This window comes from Balaenoptera acutorostrata, chromosome 13 (genome assembly GCF_949987535.1).
Source record: "Balaenoptera acutorostrata chromosome 13, mBalAcu1.1, whole genome shotgun sequence".
NCBI lineage: Eukaryota > Metazoa > Chordata > Mammalia > Artiodactyla > Balaenopteridae > Balaenoptera > Balaenoptera acutorostrata.
This window is the reverse complement of record NC_080076.1, coordinates 37589784-37607941: the sequence shown is the minus strand read 5'-3', so window position 1 is coordinate 37607941 and position 18158 is coordinate 37589784. Positions and strand designations below refer to the sequence as shown.

At 37.3% G+C, this 18158-nt stretch overlaps 1 protein-coding gene across 1 annotated transcript; it reads left to right on the top strand.

Annotated features, from left to right (window-relative positions):
- The first annotated feature begins 11298 nt into the window (after positions 1-11298).
- On the top strand, positions 11299-11793 carry LOC103004100 (peptidyl-prolyl cis-trans isomerase A-like). The gene has a single exon (XM_057526928.1). It carries the CDS (start codon positions 11299-11301, stop codon positions 11791-11793), a length of 495 nt encoding a protein of 164 aa, XP_057382911.1.
- The last annotated feature ends 6365 nt before the right edge of the window (positions 11794-18158 follow it).

The window sequence follows — 18158 nt, the reverse complement described above, 5'->3', positions numbered from 1 at the left end:
TTTGTGGAGAAGTGAGACTTCACAGAGAAGTTGGGCATTGAGATCAGAGGCAGGGAACCCTCGCACAGTCTCCCTCTGTGGTCTGGACTGGAGGAAGTCATAAACTTGGGACATCTGAATTATTCTCATCAACCTCCTCCACACAGATTTCTACCATGTTCATTACTGTCTGGTAACTCGATGCTTACACATTACACTACCTGAACTCAAGCACAAGCCTTTGCTTATATACTTTGTGATTTTTGGATTTATGCTTTATCTAATGAATTAGATTTCAAGTGAAGCAAGAACAATGCCTTTTATCTTTTAATATTTTCCACACCATAAAGGACACTACTTAAAAAAAAAAAAAAAATCAATGAATGGTTGCTAAATGACTTTCTGATAGAATCAACAAACCCAAACAAAGAATATGAAACCCAGAAGTTGATATTGAGATTTGGAAATTCAGAAAATTAAGCAACTTGCCCAAGGTCACACCAGTAGTTGATAGCCATCCAGGACAAGAACTCAGGTGTTCAAACTCCCAACCCAGTGTCCTCAACTATATCATGAGCTGTCTCACAGAGCCTAACAAATTAGGCCTCAGGAATGTTATCTATTTCCTATTGTCTTCATTTTTCTTCTAAATTTGGCACACAATTTTTGTTCATTGGACCATCTAAACTTCTACTTTTCATTGTTCAAGGGAATTGTCCCTAGAACTATCAACAAAAGTGATAGGGATGTCAATCCATTCACATGCCCCAGTGCAGTTATTTACATAGTGCTGTGACACTGTGAACAAACACATGTGGAGAAAAAGAGAAAGACAAGAGGACAAAAAAGACATCTGGGATGTTTATGGGCCATTTTCCTTACAGTGTGCAATACTCAATCAGCATTATGTATATAGTAGGTGTATCTGTCATGGTCTATATGATGCTTTGGTGATAGTGCATTAGCCATTATCAATAGAGCCATTACAAAAGACACTACCCCAAGTTCTGCTGAGATGTATACATTGGTACATTGCCAAATAGTTGCATGTGGTGTAGAAATCTGCAAGAGTTTATTAGACTTTTTTATACTTACAGAAGCTTCTTGCTAAATAAACACATAGATTTCCAGAACTAAGGCCTCTAACTCTAACCCTTAAACCGATGTCTAGCACAAAGTTGTTAAAGAAAAGAATCCTGCAGTGTGGTTCTGTCTTTGTTTCATTACTACCATTCCGTATATATAAACATACTCACATATACAGACATGATCACACACAAACACAGGAAAATCACGTTTTAAAGGGCTTAGAACTAGAATTTAACCCTGCAAAGCTAGCACTGAACTTAAAACACAGCCCACAGATGACCAGGTCTTTTCTCTCTCTTACATCCTCTCAGGACACCAATTAGATGACTGAACACATAGTCGGTACTCAGCAAATTGACTGAAATATTGATTTTTTTTTAACTGTCACAATCTCTGCAGATTTTGTTTTATAGCCAAGGAGAAATTCTATGGTCATCAAATGATGATCAATTTCTTCAAACAAGTGAGTTACATCCTAAAGAAAAGGAAGGTGATTTGACAGTTACAGGATTTTAGATTGCTATTTTATCTTTTTTTTTTTGCAGACAGTGTGTAAGGTGGTAGAGTTGAAGGAAGTGAGGATTCTATTTTGTTAGTGATAATTGTGTTTTCATCCCATAAATCTGAGAGGGAACATAGCAGCTCTTTACATGCTCCTCCTCCTAATCTCTCCGACAACACTATCCCTCCACCCAAATAAAAATACACGGGGGTCTAAGCTGGACATCAGTCAGAGCAAACCAGAACAAAGACTTTTCAAATCTTCCACCTCTGTATACCTGTGAAGCGATGCCTACGTCTCCCTTTCGTCCAGCTAAAGGAAACTTTTTTTTTTAACCTTCTCTGATCCACTTCCCCTTTTTCCTCCTTCTAAAAAGGAAGAATTCTTTTTTGCTGGAAGGAGGTAGGAGAGAGGGAAAACAAATGCTATCTGTGGCTGGTCTGGAGCAGAAATGTCTGTGGTTTAGGGCATGTGGGATGTTTTTAGTAGTTATGGTGTGTAAAAAGATTGGAGAGAAGGGGAGTGATTTTTACAGTATTTTAAGTGGGTCATAAATTAGATCTCCTTTAACATCCTTCAAGATGTGTAACTAAATAATGGAATTATTTGTTAAACTTCTGGCTGCTGAACTGCTTCTTGAGTACAGTATTGTGGAAAGACTCGGCCGTAAGATTCCTAAGTTCCTAGTATTTATGCAGGAAGACTTAGAGGTGAGTCTTTACAGGTCATCCAATCCTAACTCTCACACAGGATTTGGATCTCAACTGATTATTGGAAGAGCTTTGGCGGGCCTCCGGTTAAGTACTTCCAATGTTGATATTTCATATGCAGCTGAACTTTGCTTTGCTACAACCTCCATGCATTAGTTCTAATGGTATTCTCTGGAGAGACATAGAATAATTTTACTTCCTTCTTCACTATCTGCCAGTAAACTATATTGTCAGTAAGTCTGTTCTCACATCCCTCAGTAAATATGTTCTCCTCCACTCTGAATATCACTGGCTCTTTCAGTAACTCCTATGACATATGTCCAGACCCTCTAAAATGACTTTTCCTCTTGTCTGAACATATTTCATGTTGTAAATATCATACCTAAACTGTGGCTTGTAAGTAAATATAACACTCCAGAGGTAGTCTAATTGTGAGTGCAAGGGCTAAACAGAACTATTATTGTCTTTCATTTTTTGTTTATTTTTTTCTTGGCATTATACCACCTCATTTCTCCTCTCACATGCTGTTAGCCCTGGTTGAATAACTTTCTGTGTCCTAGGATAAAGCTTGCACACATGTGCTAATCTGTACACTTTCAGAGAGAGTTTGCACAGTCGGTGTGATAATTAACTCTGGAGTCAGATCTAAATGGGTTTAGATCCCAGCTGGACCATCCACAGGCTAAGAGACTTTGAGAAAGTTTATTAATCAGTAAGTTTTTTCACTTATGCATTGTTTTTAAGCAATGCACTAAACATTCCTTTATGTATTCTTCTCAATTAAATGTTATCTTTTCAGTTTGAGCACATTATTGCAGATATTTAAGGTGGTTTTGAAATCTTAAAGCCATTCAAACTCTCATAATTGAAATGGTTCAAGAATTCATTCTTCTACTAGTTTTCCATCATCTACCTGTAAGAATAATGTCTTCTATAACCTTTATCCTTAAAGAGTGACCCGTGGACCAGCAATATCAGCATTACCTGGAGACTTGTTAGAAATGCAGACTCTCAGACTCCAGATCTACTGAATCAGAATTTGCTTTTAACAAATTACCCAGGTGATGCAAATTAAAGTTTGAGAATCTCTAAATCTTTATTCACAGAGCTGAGAAAAATAGTAACCAAGACAGTGCATTCGAGAATTACTTCTAAATCAGTAATGACCAGTTAATAAACGTTTTGTATAGGTTCAAGAAATATGAGAACACCTAGTACTACTGTAGTTTAAACAATGTTCCATCACTCTCTCAAAGTAGATTATAAGAATTTTAAACAAATGTTCCTCTTGATTTCCTCCCAGTTTGATTCACTCTTAATCTGAGTGAATGTAGGTCAAGGCTAGGGAGGGTGAATGCACAGCCTGTGTTCAGAAGGTTGGTGCCTGGCTTCAAATCTTGCCTTGGCTGCTTAACTCCCAGGTGACTTGGGCCATTTGCTTACCTTCTAAGTCCCAGTTTCCTGATTTGTAAAATGAAGATAATAACAGTACCTGTCTCCTAGCTTTATTAAGAAGATTAAACAAGGTAACCCAGGTAAATAATTTAGAAAAATGCCTTAAATGTGGTAAGTGTTCCCTTTCTTTCCTGAATCCTTGCAATGCTTTTATTTAGAGTGTTTGCTCTGGGTCATAACGGACTTTTTTGTATGCTGTCTCCATATTTAAACTCTAAGTGCCTTGATGATACTATTTTATGCAAGCATTTCCTAAGACATAACCAGGCAATTTGTCTAATGTCCACACGTGAGACAGTTTGGAAGTTGAAATGCATTTTTCAGTAGAATCTTAACCTAATCCACAAATGCTTATCCAAGCAATGATAAGGATGATAATAGTTATTCTATACTTCTATGACTGCTACTGCTAGTCATACTATAGTGTCTAACTGCCTCTTATAGTGATATGATGTAACTCCTCTTTCTCTAGGGAGTTTGAAAGACAGAGGCTGGAGGGAGGTGAGGGTGGGAGTCATTGCTCCAGAAATCAAGCGCAACAAGTTGGCATGATTTGTGGACCAAGAATGTTACCATATCAGTAAGCAAAGAATGTTGCGGCCATCAAGGCATCAGCCACTGCAGCCACCTGGATGGTGCACCCTGAGGGGATTCAGGATATAGCAAAACAGGACACTGGCCCTAGATAGTTAAGGTGAATATCAGGAGAAAAATTTCATTAAGCCCAGATCCTTGCATCTTCCCATAAATAGAAAAGTGCTAAATTTATTAACTTGAGATGTTTGTTTTTCTTTAATTAGCATTAATCTTTTGATGTTCGACTACCTGGGATTTTTTTTGCAAAAATTTTCTGTATATCCTGCGTCCTTCTTTACCTCTTTGGAACAGTCCTCAGAGCTATCCGAGAGGCTGTATCCCTGGATTAAGTCCTCAGTAAGTCCGCTGAATAAAACACATATTTCAAATTTAGGTTGTGCATTTTTTTTAAGCCAACAGAGAACATATATGTACTGGTTATACCTGGCTTCCACCAAACTCTCTGAGGAGTAAAGATGGTAAATACTTGTATAAACAGATAGAAGCCCCAGCCTTGCAACTAAAAGTCTTCAATTTGAGTCTCAGCTTTCATATTTACTAAATTTCAGACTTTATTCAATTTAAATTATCTAGACCTTCATTTCCCTTTTTGTAACATAGGAAGAATTGCCAACATTCTCACCAGGTGACTAAAAAAATGAGTATTCATTTGAAATATCTTTGTAAACACTTAATTTCTAGGAAAAGCATGAAGAAGAAAAGTGATGTTGATGATAGAAGTATTTCCTTCCTTTGACTCTGGTGGTCTCTCTACTCTTACAAGATGTTATGCAAAATCTGTGCTTTGGATATGCTTTATGATTCTTCATGGAAATCTCTGAGAGAGGTATTAGAAGAAACTAGTGGAATTGATTTCTGTCAGCACCACAATTGCTGTTTATTTCTACAATTGACCCAATATGAAGACAACTATATTATATCAAATATGTTAAAAGCTGCCCTTAAGTAGCTCCCCCACTGGCCTGCCATGGGGTTAAGTTGCTGTAATGGTATTATTCCTTAAGGGCATCTAGTGGAGCTATCGTTCTTTTTTTTTTTTTTTTTTTTTTAAATCTGGGTCAAGGCTAACGTGTTATCCTAGGAGGATTCATATATTAGCTAGTTAACATATTAGCAGGGGCTATTGTCTCTGATTAAGCCATTACCATCCCCTGTCCTGTAGCAAAGAAAAGGACCCAAGGGGAATGGGTCACATGAAAGACTCATTTTAATGAAAGAGAAGCAAAATTAACAGTTTGAGATTAAGTTTGGGGCTAGTTAAAATTTTGGTATCATGGTTTCCAGGCACTTAATCATTGAGACTGGGTCTCCAGAAGAGGCTTCAAGAAAGCTAACCCAATTTATTATCTTTTTCAAGGGTCAGGATGTGTTGTTGACACACAGTGAGGCCAAACAAGCCAAAACATTGGAGTTGGAATTTGGAGCAGAGAAAGGTTTATTACAGGACCAAGCAAGGAGAACAGGGCAGCTCAAGCTCAAAAGAGCCAAAATAGTTGTTAGTTGTTAGTTGATATTTCTGGGGGAAGAATTTTTATAGGCAAAATTGGAGGCAGGGGGAGGTCTTTAGGGTGTGTGACCTTCATTTGATTGGTTCATAGTGAGGTAACAGGGCAGTGTTCTGGGAATCTCACTCATCAGCCTTCTGGTTCCAACCAGTCAGGGATCCATGTGCTTGTGCTCAGCCTGAAGTTACCATCCTCCACCTGGGTGGGGGCCTTAGTTCCCATAGAAGAACTCAGAGATGTGTATCAGATTGTCATGCACTTCTCTTGAGGAGGAACCAGGACCCTGCCCCACTGCTGCACTATTGTTTCTTGATGCCTTTCCTTTGTTTCTGCATTCCCTCACACCTCATGAGTAACTGTTTGAATCTGCCCTTTGGAACTCAAGGAAGGTCTAGGAGGCTGAAACCTTTTTCCTACAAACAAGAAACAAGGGACACAGAAAAAAGCTTTTGTACCTGGGGAGGCCAGGTCCTGCTCAGTTTCAATCCCCCCTTTTCTCTGATACACCTCAATCTTGAAGGAAACAGGTGTTGGACAAGAAAGGGAGTGGCATTTTAGATAGAGAGGTTAATCATAAACTCAGCAGAGGAACTTGGTTTTAGGGGGACTTGGTTTCAGATTTGCTTGCGTGTTGGACTCCATATGTAGTTCAGCATGCAGTTCATATAAAAGTATTACTATTAAAGGCCTTTAGATTCCTTTATATGACATAAAACTAGTGGTTAAACTTCCTCTTTATCAAAGATGTTGTTCCCTTTATCATCAACACATGAAAAGCATTTTGTGAAATTTATTTCAGTTTCCCTTTAAGTTCATATATATATATGTATATATGCATATATACATCCACATGTACATACATCTATTCTGGAATAATTTTTGATTTAAAATGAAACATCAGTTCTTCATGTTTTCTAATATTTTTGGGCCCTGAAAAAGTTTCATCTCATAGACCTAAAGCTGTAAGATGATAATATTGAAATGCAAGTCACAAGCTTCAATTAGGTACAATCAGAAATCATGCGGTGACTTCATTAAGTATCATTAAGAATGATCAAAATATTGCTCTTAGGAAAAATACATCAAAAGCATTGCATTTACACATTGATTAAACAGGATCTGCAATTTCTAAAATCTGGTATGAGAAAAAAGAATGGAGTAAATTAAGTGCTCATATCCCACTTAGCAACAAGGGAGTGCTTAGCAACTGGCAAAGGAAGACATAAAGGGAGATGGTGGAAAACAAAATATGATCAGCTTCTGAAACTGGGGGAGGAATCAAGAAAGGACAATGTAACTAATTGGGGCTGGAGGAGAGGTTGCTGCCCCAGGAGCAGTGGGCAAGTTCATGTTAGCCTGCTTTGTATAAGATTTTTATTTTTATTTTTAGCTTTAGGAAATTAAGCTTATTATTAGGGAATCAAGAATACAGGAAAGACTCTCACCAAAGTCATGAGTGTGGCTAGAGTCATCCCTGATGACATGCATGTACCCATTTACAAATATTTTTCCCTTTTACTCATGTACTAAGGTGCATAGCCGAGTTCTCAGTTCCACAAGATTTCAAGTCTTAAGGAGGTTTAAGGAACACTTGATGTTATATCCCTTTGAGAACTCTTCAATAGTATTAGTTTTCTAATTACTCCCCCTGATCCCCTTGCTTTGTGTTTTATCTGCATTCCTTGGTAGTACCATTCATCCCATGACTTTAGCTCCCATTGTGCACTGATAATTCTCAACCCTTCTTATCCACTTAGAGTGCTTCCCTGTGCTTCAATCTGTACCCATGAATGTTCATGGGCCACTGAAACCTACCATGATAAATCTCATTCTCCCCACCCTCTTGTTCCCCACTTTGATATACCATCTTAGGAAGACCATCACCCATGCAGTCACCCCATCCAGGACCCTCCCTACATCTGTCTCCTCATCACCCACATCCAGTCTGTAGCTAAGTTCATTGATTCTTTCTCTGAAATGTGTGTCAGTCTCACTCTCCTTCACAATAAATCTAAAATAAAAAAAAGAAAAATAAATCATCATCCTTCATCAAAATCCAAATTCGTAGCATCACATGAAGGTTCCTCATCATCTGGCCAAATTGACTTTTTTCTTTTAACCTTGGTTCTGCCATTCCAGTTTGCACATAGCCCATGTTTGGGTCATATCAAATGTGTTCTCATTCCTGGAAGGTGCCATGTTTTCTGACACCTCTTATCCAAAATTGACAGTGTGCTCTTCTTTTACCATGCCCTGACTTTATCTGAACCTTGAAAACTTAGATAGACTTCTCATGATTAGCTCTTTGTATCATTCCTAATACTGGGCTTATGGTAAAGTCTTATATTAATTATTGTTTATCAAATAATTCCCAAAGGAAGAGACATTTACAATCTAATTTCAGATATTACAGTAAGTATCACTGGAAATAGTAGCTATTCAATAAATATCTGTTTAATTGAATTAAATATATGGACAAGAATCCAGCATCCCCAAAAGCAGAACCCACAGATGAGGACTTGAAAACATTTTTTCTGTAAAGAACCAGATAGTAAATATTTTAGGCTTAGCAGGCCATATAGTCTCTGTTGCAACCACTAAATTCTTCCACTGTAGCATAAAAGCAGACCAAAAAAAAAAAAAAAAAAAAAAAAGCATTGCAGTGGTCTAATAAAACTTTATTTATGAACACTGAAATTTAAATTTCATATAATTTTTAGGTGTCACAAGAGTATTCTTTTTTTTTTTTTTTAATCACTTAAAACTATTGAAACAATTTACTCAGAAACTATATAAAACCACTTAGCTAGTTGGATTCAACCCACAGGCTGTGGTTTGCTGATTTCTGCTATAGCTCATCACTGGTTTCAGCTCCTTATTTGGTCAACATTTTATACAAACCTCATTTGGATTGTTGCCACCAACAGTTAACATAAATCATATCCATGTCATTGTTTTATTCTAGCAGTCATTTTAGCTATACCCCAACCTGGAAGTCCCCCAGACTTATGAGACTTCCTCTTAATACTTGTTATGACTGTGCATATTGAACAGGTAAAGAGCTTATCTAATTCTTTCTAGCAATTTTAGAACAAACACAGAGCCTCTGTGTGATCCAGTGTTTGACAACCATTTACTCCTATATTGTCACATCCCATATTGTCACAATTAAGTATTCACTATCAACTTGCTTCCTAAGAATCCATTTTTTTTCCCCTGAATTGCCATCTTCTCCTCTGTCAAGGCAATTTCTTCCCTTATCTAAAACATTTTAATTATTTTTTAACAGAGCATCACTTTTAATCTTACTAATATTACTAAATTGATCTTACTAACCTTGACTTGCCCTTCTGCCCAATAGGAAATCATGAATTCTTATAATTTTCTATGGTAAGTCCTTTTCCTGTACTCCCAGTATTCCATACTTACTAAGATACATTATGATTCTTACTTAGTCTGTTCAAGCTGCTATTATAAAATACCATACATTGGGTCACTTATAAACAACAGAAATTTATTTTTGACAATTCTGAAGGCTGGTAAGTCTAACATCAAGGTGCTGGCAGATTCAGTATCTGGCAAGGGCCTGCTTTCTGGTTCATAGATGGTCATCCTCTTTCTGTGTTCTTACATGGCAGAAGGGGGTGAGGGGACTCTCTGGGATCTCTTATAAGGGCACTAATCCCATTCATGAACGCGCTACCCTCATGGCCTAGTTACTTCCCAAAGGTCCCAACTCCAACCACTATTGTATTGGGAATTATGTTTCAACATATGCATTTTGGGGAGGGACACAAATATTTAATCCAAACCAAATACACAATACTTATATTCAAAACAAGAATGATGACAAGAGGCAGGAAGAAGAGGAGGCAGAGTAAGAGGATGAAGAGAATAAAGAAAGGGAAAAAATAGTAAGAGGGGATAGAGACCAAAAAGAAAGAAACAAATAGGAAGGTTATATTACATACTTAAAATGAGATTGTATGAAACTCTTTCACAAATATTATCTGCTATGAGCTAGGAAACTGGAAAAATTACTTTTGACCTGGAGAAGTTAACTAGTCAAAAAGAGAAAGGAGGCTCAAATCAGATTTTTTTAAACTTTTTTTCCTGAATCACACTCTATTTGAAAGTCTGATAGAAGATACTTCAGGCTGACAGTTTCTCTTTCTCCAGTTCCATCTATGTTCAGGCTCTGGGCATCCTGGGTATTTTTATATGGATAGAAATCAAACCTTAGTACAGCATCAGAATGTTCTAGTCTCTTGCAATGGTATTTACATTCCTCTGCTGCTCTTTCAAAAGATGTCCAGACCTATAAATATTAAGCTACATTTTGGGGCCCTAACCTTGAGTGAGGGCAGTTACCATTTAATATTGCCAAGGGAAGGGAATAGGTACAAGAGTAGGCAAGGGAAAGAAACACAAAACCAAAAATGTCAAATCTGATTGATTTAAAACTAGGTAGGCAAATCAGCAAGGGCTGATCCAGCATCACTGGAGAGTGAGGTCAGACAAGGCTGTTTTAAAATTATTTGGTATTTTCAGAAATTGATTACTTAGGGAGAGCATTAAGAAGTAGCTGTGCACATTCATTTAATGGGCCAGTGACTCTTGTACAGGGCTGGAGTCGTCACATTCAATCTCATCTACTCCTTGTTAACTTGTGCTTTCTTCTGGAGAGTGTTTATTTATTACAGATGCTATAAGCATGAACTACAAACTAGAATAATAAATAATGCCCTAAATGGGATTTTGCAAGCACCACCTTCCCGCCCATCTTTCTACTCCCAGCCCCCAGTGTGACAGGCACCATTGTTTACAGGCCTATGAATGTCTGTAGGGCTGAAGAACAAGTCCTTTTCTGTCCTAAGGTACATTTCAGTGTGGAGACAGCCACTTATATGGAGAGAACTTAAGGACACTGGGATGTCCTCCTGTTCCCCAAAAGTGCTCCTCAGTGGTCGATTCCTTGAAGGGACATTCCACTGGTTCTTTGAGTTAGTAATACCCTTTGCAGATATGAACAGTCTTGGGAAAAGTGTCATGCGTTACTGCAGTCCTAGATATACAACTTGGTATAAATTCATGTTGTTGGTCATTTCCTACCCTATCAGCTGGAAACAGCCCCCAAAGGGAAAATTGATATGATGGAGAAAGAGAGGAATGTTTTGGAATATAGATCATGGACCAATGGGTTGTATTTGGGAGTGGCACTTCAAGAAAATCTGTAGAGTGAGGAGGCGATAAGAGGGCAAGGACTTTGACATGTGCGTGAGCGGGCACACACACGCAGACACACACAGACTTCGCTCAGAATCAAAAACAGAACTTCATCTTTAACTTCCAATCTGATAACTGCCTAAAGGTAAGTCTCCATTTCTCCAGAGATCATTTCAAAACTTCCCTTATGGCTTTGCAGACGCCGCCACCCCGGAACCTCCTGCACTGCTCAATCATGGGCAACCCTACCTTGTTCTTTGACATCGCCGTCAACGGCGAGTCCTTGGGCCGCGTCTCCTTCGAGCTGTTTGCAGACAAAGTTCCAAAGACAGCAGAAAACTTTCGTGCTCTGAGCACTGGGAAGAAAGGCTTTGGTTATAAATGTTCCTGCTTCCACAGAACAATTCCGGGATTTATGTGCCAGGGTGGTGACTTCACACGCCATATTGGCACTGGTGGCAAGTCCATCTATGGGGAGAAATTTGATGATGAGAATTTCCTCCTGAAGCATACGGGTCCTGGCATCTTGTCCATGGCACATGCTGGCCCCAACACAAACGGTTCCCAGTTTTTCATCTGCACTGCCAAGACTGAGTGGTTGGATGGCAAGCATATGGTCTTTGGCAAGGTGAAAGAGGGCATGAATATTGTGGAAGCCATGGAGCGCTTTGGGTCCAGGAATGGCAAGGCCAGCAAGAAGATCACCATTGCTGACTGTGGACAAATCTAATAAATTTAACTTGTGTTTTATCTTACCCACCAGACCACTCCTTCTGTAGCTCAGGAGAGCACCCCTTCATCCCCATCTGCTCAAAATATACTATAATCTTTGTGCTCTCATTGCACTTCTTTGGGTTCCATATTTTCCTTATTCCCCTCCAAGTTTAGCTGAATTGCAAAATTAAGTTTATGGTTATAAAATAAAAACTAAACAACCAAAGGAAAAAAAAAAAAAAAAAAAAAAACACTTCCCTTATGACATAGTGAGAGTCCCTACTAGAAACTGCTGGTTTGTTCCTACACACATTTTCTCTTTCAATTCATTAACACTAAGGACACACCATCCACATCCCTCTCTTTATAACTTTATACAACTTTTAAAGCTGATCTCAAACTGCAATCCTGTGAACGCTGTTGCCTATTTCTTTGACTAAAATTGTCTAACTCTGATTTCCCATTATCTTTTGTAATGCTTAATTCTGTTTTTACAGTTGTGTTCTCAGATGATTTTATTTATCTCACATAAAATACAAACTCTTTTATGGCAAGAACTCCCCTGTGTTTCTTGTATCCCTAACATATGGCTGCATCCAGGACACAAACCCAAGTATAAAATTAAAAAATCACTTATCCTCTCTCTCTTTTTTAAAAAGAGGGCATTTGGGTGAGGTGTGTGTACTAGAATGACTGTCACATTCCCCATACACTGAATGGAGCTGACTAGTATTCCTGAGACTATAGCTTTATGGATTTTGTGTGTTTCCACAAAGTGAATCTTTCAGGTATCTTTCTAAAATGGTAAGAGAATTCCTTTAGGATATTTACTTCATATGAGTAAAGATATAAAGTGCATCAATGCATGCATATCCAATGGTGAAAAATGCAACACTCCTTAGGCTTGTGTTTTTCAGCTGTCCCACAATGCATTTACTGTCATCTAATTAGGCATTCTAAGAACATAAAGTCCTGTTGTGTTTACCCTGCAACAATTATAATCCAGTGTGCCTGACATCACAGTATTTATCCCCAGAAATAATGACTCCATGGCAAAGGCAGCAATATGAGTGCATCACAGGACCAAACAGAGCAGCGAGGGAGACCCTAAAGGAAGTACTCCATATTCAGATACAAACGGGGTTCACAATGAACACATCACCAATTTTAATAAACCTGATGAAAGGGAAGTAGATTGGATATGAAAATCAAATATACTTGAGATCCCCTGCTTGTCTAAGAGCCCCTCTTTAAATTAAGACTTTTCCAGGTGATTAAGAACACCAGCGCTTCAAAGGGAAGCAGAGCCTTGTTCTCTGCAGCTCCACAGGCGACCAGCTCTCTTTCCCTTCATCCAGATGGAGGCTTTGTTCTCCCAAAGTTGGTCAGGTGCTGCGCCTGTCCAAAAAGGGGAAACGAGCGAGGCTTTAGGAGCCTGCACCTGTTTGAAAAGCAATGCCGCTCCCTTGGCTCCAAAGCCCCAAACATCAAATGCCTCCCTTTGCCAAGCAGCTTGGCTATTCCCCAGGCGTTTTCAATCTAGTTGAATAAAACAAAAATTGCATAATTTGTCATTATTTTCAAGGAATGAGATGTGCCTTCTACAATTCCTTTCGAGTTAAATACAATGATGCTGAACTTCCTGTGAATGCCAATGCCTTCTTTCTCAGAAAGAATAGAAATAAAGAATGGAAAAAGAAACACCCAATTGATTGACTGTAATTTGCTCTGGTATTTGTTATTGGTATGTTCTTTGTATGCATTTTTATGGATAGGTAGCAGAAAAATTATTTTCCCAGGTCTTTATTAAAGAGAAGCCAAACCCTCTGGGAAAAGCTGGGACTGGAAGCCAGGACTTCTGAATCAACTACAAGATTCAAAACAAATAAATCACATTAATTTAGGAAAGTCACAAGTCATATAATCATTCAATTTCCTCATCTTTAAAATGCAGATTAAAATGATCTATTCTAAATATATCCCATTTTATTATGAAACTAAAATTTAAAAAATTGATAAGAAAGTGCTTTAAAATGTTGAATATTCTCTGTAAATGTAAAGTAGTTTGAATGAGAAATCAAGGGTTGGGCAGGATTCTTAGACAGGAGTCCTACCGCTCTTTCTATGGTGAAAGCTTCATACCCAGGCAGAGAGGGGAATGAAGAGCAAAGAAAACAACTCAGAACAATCATCGGAAAGCAAGGGCATCCTCAATCTCATCTATTAAAAGCTGAGAAAACCACCTAAAAACCTCCACCATATTTTTTTGTGTACAGTGCCTTTCTGCTGCCATTTGGTTACAACAATAGTGGAGAAAAATAGGCCCATAAAGCAAGATTGATTGCTGGGAAGATGATCAATTGCTGCTGTGAAAGGGGAAAAAAACTGATAATTTTTTTTTTTTTTCCCCTCTCTTCACAACCTTTTGCTAAAGCTGTGCAAAATGTGTCATGCATAAAAAGTATGCAATTTTCATGTAATTAGAGGAACACAAGATGAAAATGAGTTCCATCAGAGCAATCAAGGATGGTAATGTGGTATGTATTTGTCAGTGCCTATTTGTCATGAAAGCAAAACCCAGCAAGTTAGATATTTTATTTCATTTTAACTCTGAAAATCATAAATGCCATTTTGCCATGGCCAAATCTATAAAGTTCAATCATCTTTTTTTTTTTTTTTTTTGAAAAGTGAAGTTTTGGAACTGCAGATTAGATCATTTTACTCTTTTAAAGAATAGAATTCCATCTTATGAAAAACACTTGAGATTATAGGAAAGATTTATTTCATGGAGGGTCAGATTTACAGCGGTGGGTGATAGGTTTACAGCTTGCTACCCAAAAACACAAAATAATTTATTTTCTCTAAAAATAACACTTACGTCTTAAAGTAGCATGTGCTTCTGATCCCATCCCCATACCCCCAAAACCAAGGGTATTAAGTTTTTATATTCTTCTTGAGCAAGAGGACATACAGTTTTCTTTCTTCCTTTTGTACTCTTTCCCTTCCTTTCTCCCTTCTTTCTTTCCTTCCTTCCTTTATATTTATCCATTCACTTATTCATTTATTATGTTTTTTGAAACAGTTTATTGAGCATCAGAATTGTGCCAGGCATCTAAATTCTGATTATGTAAAATTAAAAAAAAAAAGACATGACCCATGTTCTCAAGCTGATTTCACTTAGTGGGAGCAGTGACAAGTAAGGACTTAATGCAGTGGGATAGTGTCACAATAGGGACAGATTCAGGAGTTAATGGGGAGTTGTGTAGGCTTCAGCTGGTAAAGCTTATGGGAAGGTAACTGTCTGGTCAGTCCTGCTTTAGTCACTACGTAGGACAGATGTGGGAAAAGGCAGTCCTGACAGATGAACAAGTAAGGCAAAAGATGTGAGGACATTGAAAACTTAGCCTGCTTGTGAAGGTGCAACTAGTTAATTATTTCCATGGTGGAAAGTGTGAAATGAATTAGAGAAGAAAAATGAGGAAGATCCTCATAGGCCAGGCTAAGGTGTTCGATCTCTGTCTTCAGCGCAATAGGAATACTCTTCATATTTAAAGCAGAAATACTGTATAATCAAATCTGATGGTAGAAGGGACAGTCTAGCAGCAGCATGGAGAATGGATGTGAGTGGGTAGGACCAATTAGGACTCTATAAGAACAACCCAGCTGAGAGATAATGATGATTGGAGCAAGATGGGAAATGGGTGGGTTTGAGATACCTTACAGAAGAATTTACATGATTTAGAAATGGATTACTAATAGGAGATTAGGCAGAGAGAGGACTTTATATATTTAATGCAGGAAATTGGGTGGATAATGATACCTTTTAGTAAGGGAACACAGGAAAAGGAGCAAGTATTACTTGGAAAATAATGAGTTACAACTTGAACCTGTTTAATGTGATATAATGGTGGAATGCTTAAGATAGATAATTATGGTATACACAATCTGCATATTTGGGATCCAGACATTTTCCCTTCCTGAAATATTGTGAGTTTGTAAAGTCATCAGATCTAAGCTAAGACAATATTCATTCATTCATTTAATTTGAAAGTGAATATCAAGCATCTACACTGTCTAGTTAAAGTAGTGGTAAAGCACAAGGGCTGTCTACAATATTAGACATTTTTGTACACCAAACATACCTCTTCCAGTTATGATCTTTTTGACACAGGGTATTTGCAAAAACCCCATTAATCCTCATTTTTCTTATCTGTGAAATTAGAGTTATTATATCCACTCTATAGAGTTAATTATGAGGTTGAAGGGAGATGAAACACACAGAGTAGCTAGCACAGTTCCTGACATGTAGATATATAATTAGCATTATTGAGATCCAAGTCACTAATGTGTATGTGAAGTCAACAAATATGAAAAATATACAAATACCTCCAGGAAATTTGGGCTATCAAATTATTTTACTTTTTAAAATAATTTAGTACCAACTAATGCTAAATAGGTGATAATTACATCTAAAAACACTTAGAAAATTATAATTTGATAGCCCTATATAACAAATAATCCTCATTGAACACTCACTACTGTGAAAATATGGGCAGTGTTTTTGAGTCTGTGAATGTATAGTAATAATAACAATAATAATAATATTAACTCATATTTCTATAGTGCTTTTCCATTTACTGAATACTCTAACATATTGGGTTGGCCAAAAGTTTCATTTGTTTTTTTCCATAAGATGGCTCTAGTAGCACTTAGTTGTCTAAACTTCATTCAAAACAATTTTGTTAGATTGTACATGACAGCTGTCATATCAGTGTGCATTTTTAAAAAGACATCAAAATTGGTGAATTTTTGTGTAGCCATTTCAATATTGAAGATGGAAGAAAAAAAGCAACATTTTCAACATATTGTGCTTTATTATTTCAAGAAAGGTGAAACGCACCCGAAATGCAAAAAAAGATTTGTGTAGTATATGAAGAAGGTGTTGTGACTGATCAAACGTGTCAAAAGTGGTTTGCAAAGTTTTGTGCTGGAAATTTCTTGCTGGACAATGCTCCATGGTCGGGTAGACCATTTGAAGTTGCTAGGGATAAAATCAAGACATTAACTGAGAATAATCAACATTATACCACATGGGAGATAGCCAACATACTCAAAATATACAAATCAAGTGTTGAAAATCATTTGCACCAGCTTGGTTATGTTAATCACTTTGATATTTGGGTTCCACATAAATTAAGTGAAAAAACGTTCTTGACTGTATTTCCGCATGTGATTCTCTACTTAAACATAACAAAAATGTTCCATTTTTAAAATAAATTGTGACAGTCCATGAAAAGTGGATACTGTACAATAATGTGGAACAGAAGAGATCATGTGACAAGCAAAATGAAACACCACCAACCACACCAAAGGCCAGTCTTCATCCAAAGAAGGTGATGTTGTGTATATGGTGGGATTGGAAGGGAGTGCTCTATTATGAGCTCCTTCTGGAAAACCAAACGATTAATTCCAGCAAGTACTGCTCCCAATTAGACCAACTGAAAGTGGCACTTGATGAAAAGTGTCCAGAGTTAGTGAACAGAAAATGCATAGTCTTCAATCAGGATACCACAAGACCATGTGTTTCTTTGATAACCAGGCAAAAACTGTTACAGTTTGGCTGGGAAGTTCCAATTCATCTGCTGTATTCACCAGGCATTACACCTTCAGATTTCCATTTATTTCAGTCTTTACAAAATTATCTTAATGGAAAAAATTTCAATTGCCTGGAAGAACTGTTCCCTGGAACAGTTATTTGCTCAAAAAGATAATAAGTTTTGGGAAGATGGAATTATGAAGTTTCCTGAAAAATGGCAGAAGGTAATGGAACAAGAGGGAGAATACGTTGTTCAATAAAGTTCTCAATGAAAATGAAAAATGTGCCTTTTATTTTTATTTAAACACTGAAGGCACTCTTTGGCCAACCCAATATGTTGGCCTGTCATTTTCTTTCTTATACAAGCATACCTCATTTTATTGTACTTCATCTTATTGTGCTTCACATATATTGTGTTTTTTACAAATTGAAGGTTTGTGCCACTCCTGTATTGAAGGAGTCTATAGGCACCATTTTTCCAACAGTATTTGCTCACATTTGGTAATTTTCATAATATCCCAAACTTTTTATTATTATTATATTTGTTATGGTGATCTGTGATCAATGATCTTTGATGTTACTATTATGACTTGCAGAAGGTTCAGATGATAGTTAGCATTTTTTTGGAATAAAGCATTTTTCAATTAAGCTATGTACATTTTTTTAGACAAAATGCTATTTTTTACTTAATAGATTATAGTATAGTGTAAACATAAATTTTATATCTACTGGGAAACCAAAAAATTCATGTGACTTGCTTTATTACAGTGGTCTGAAACGGAACC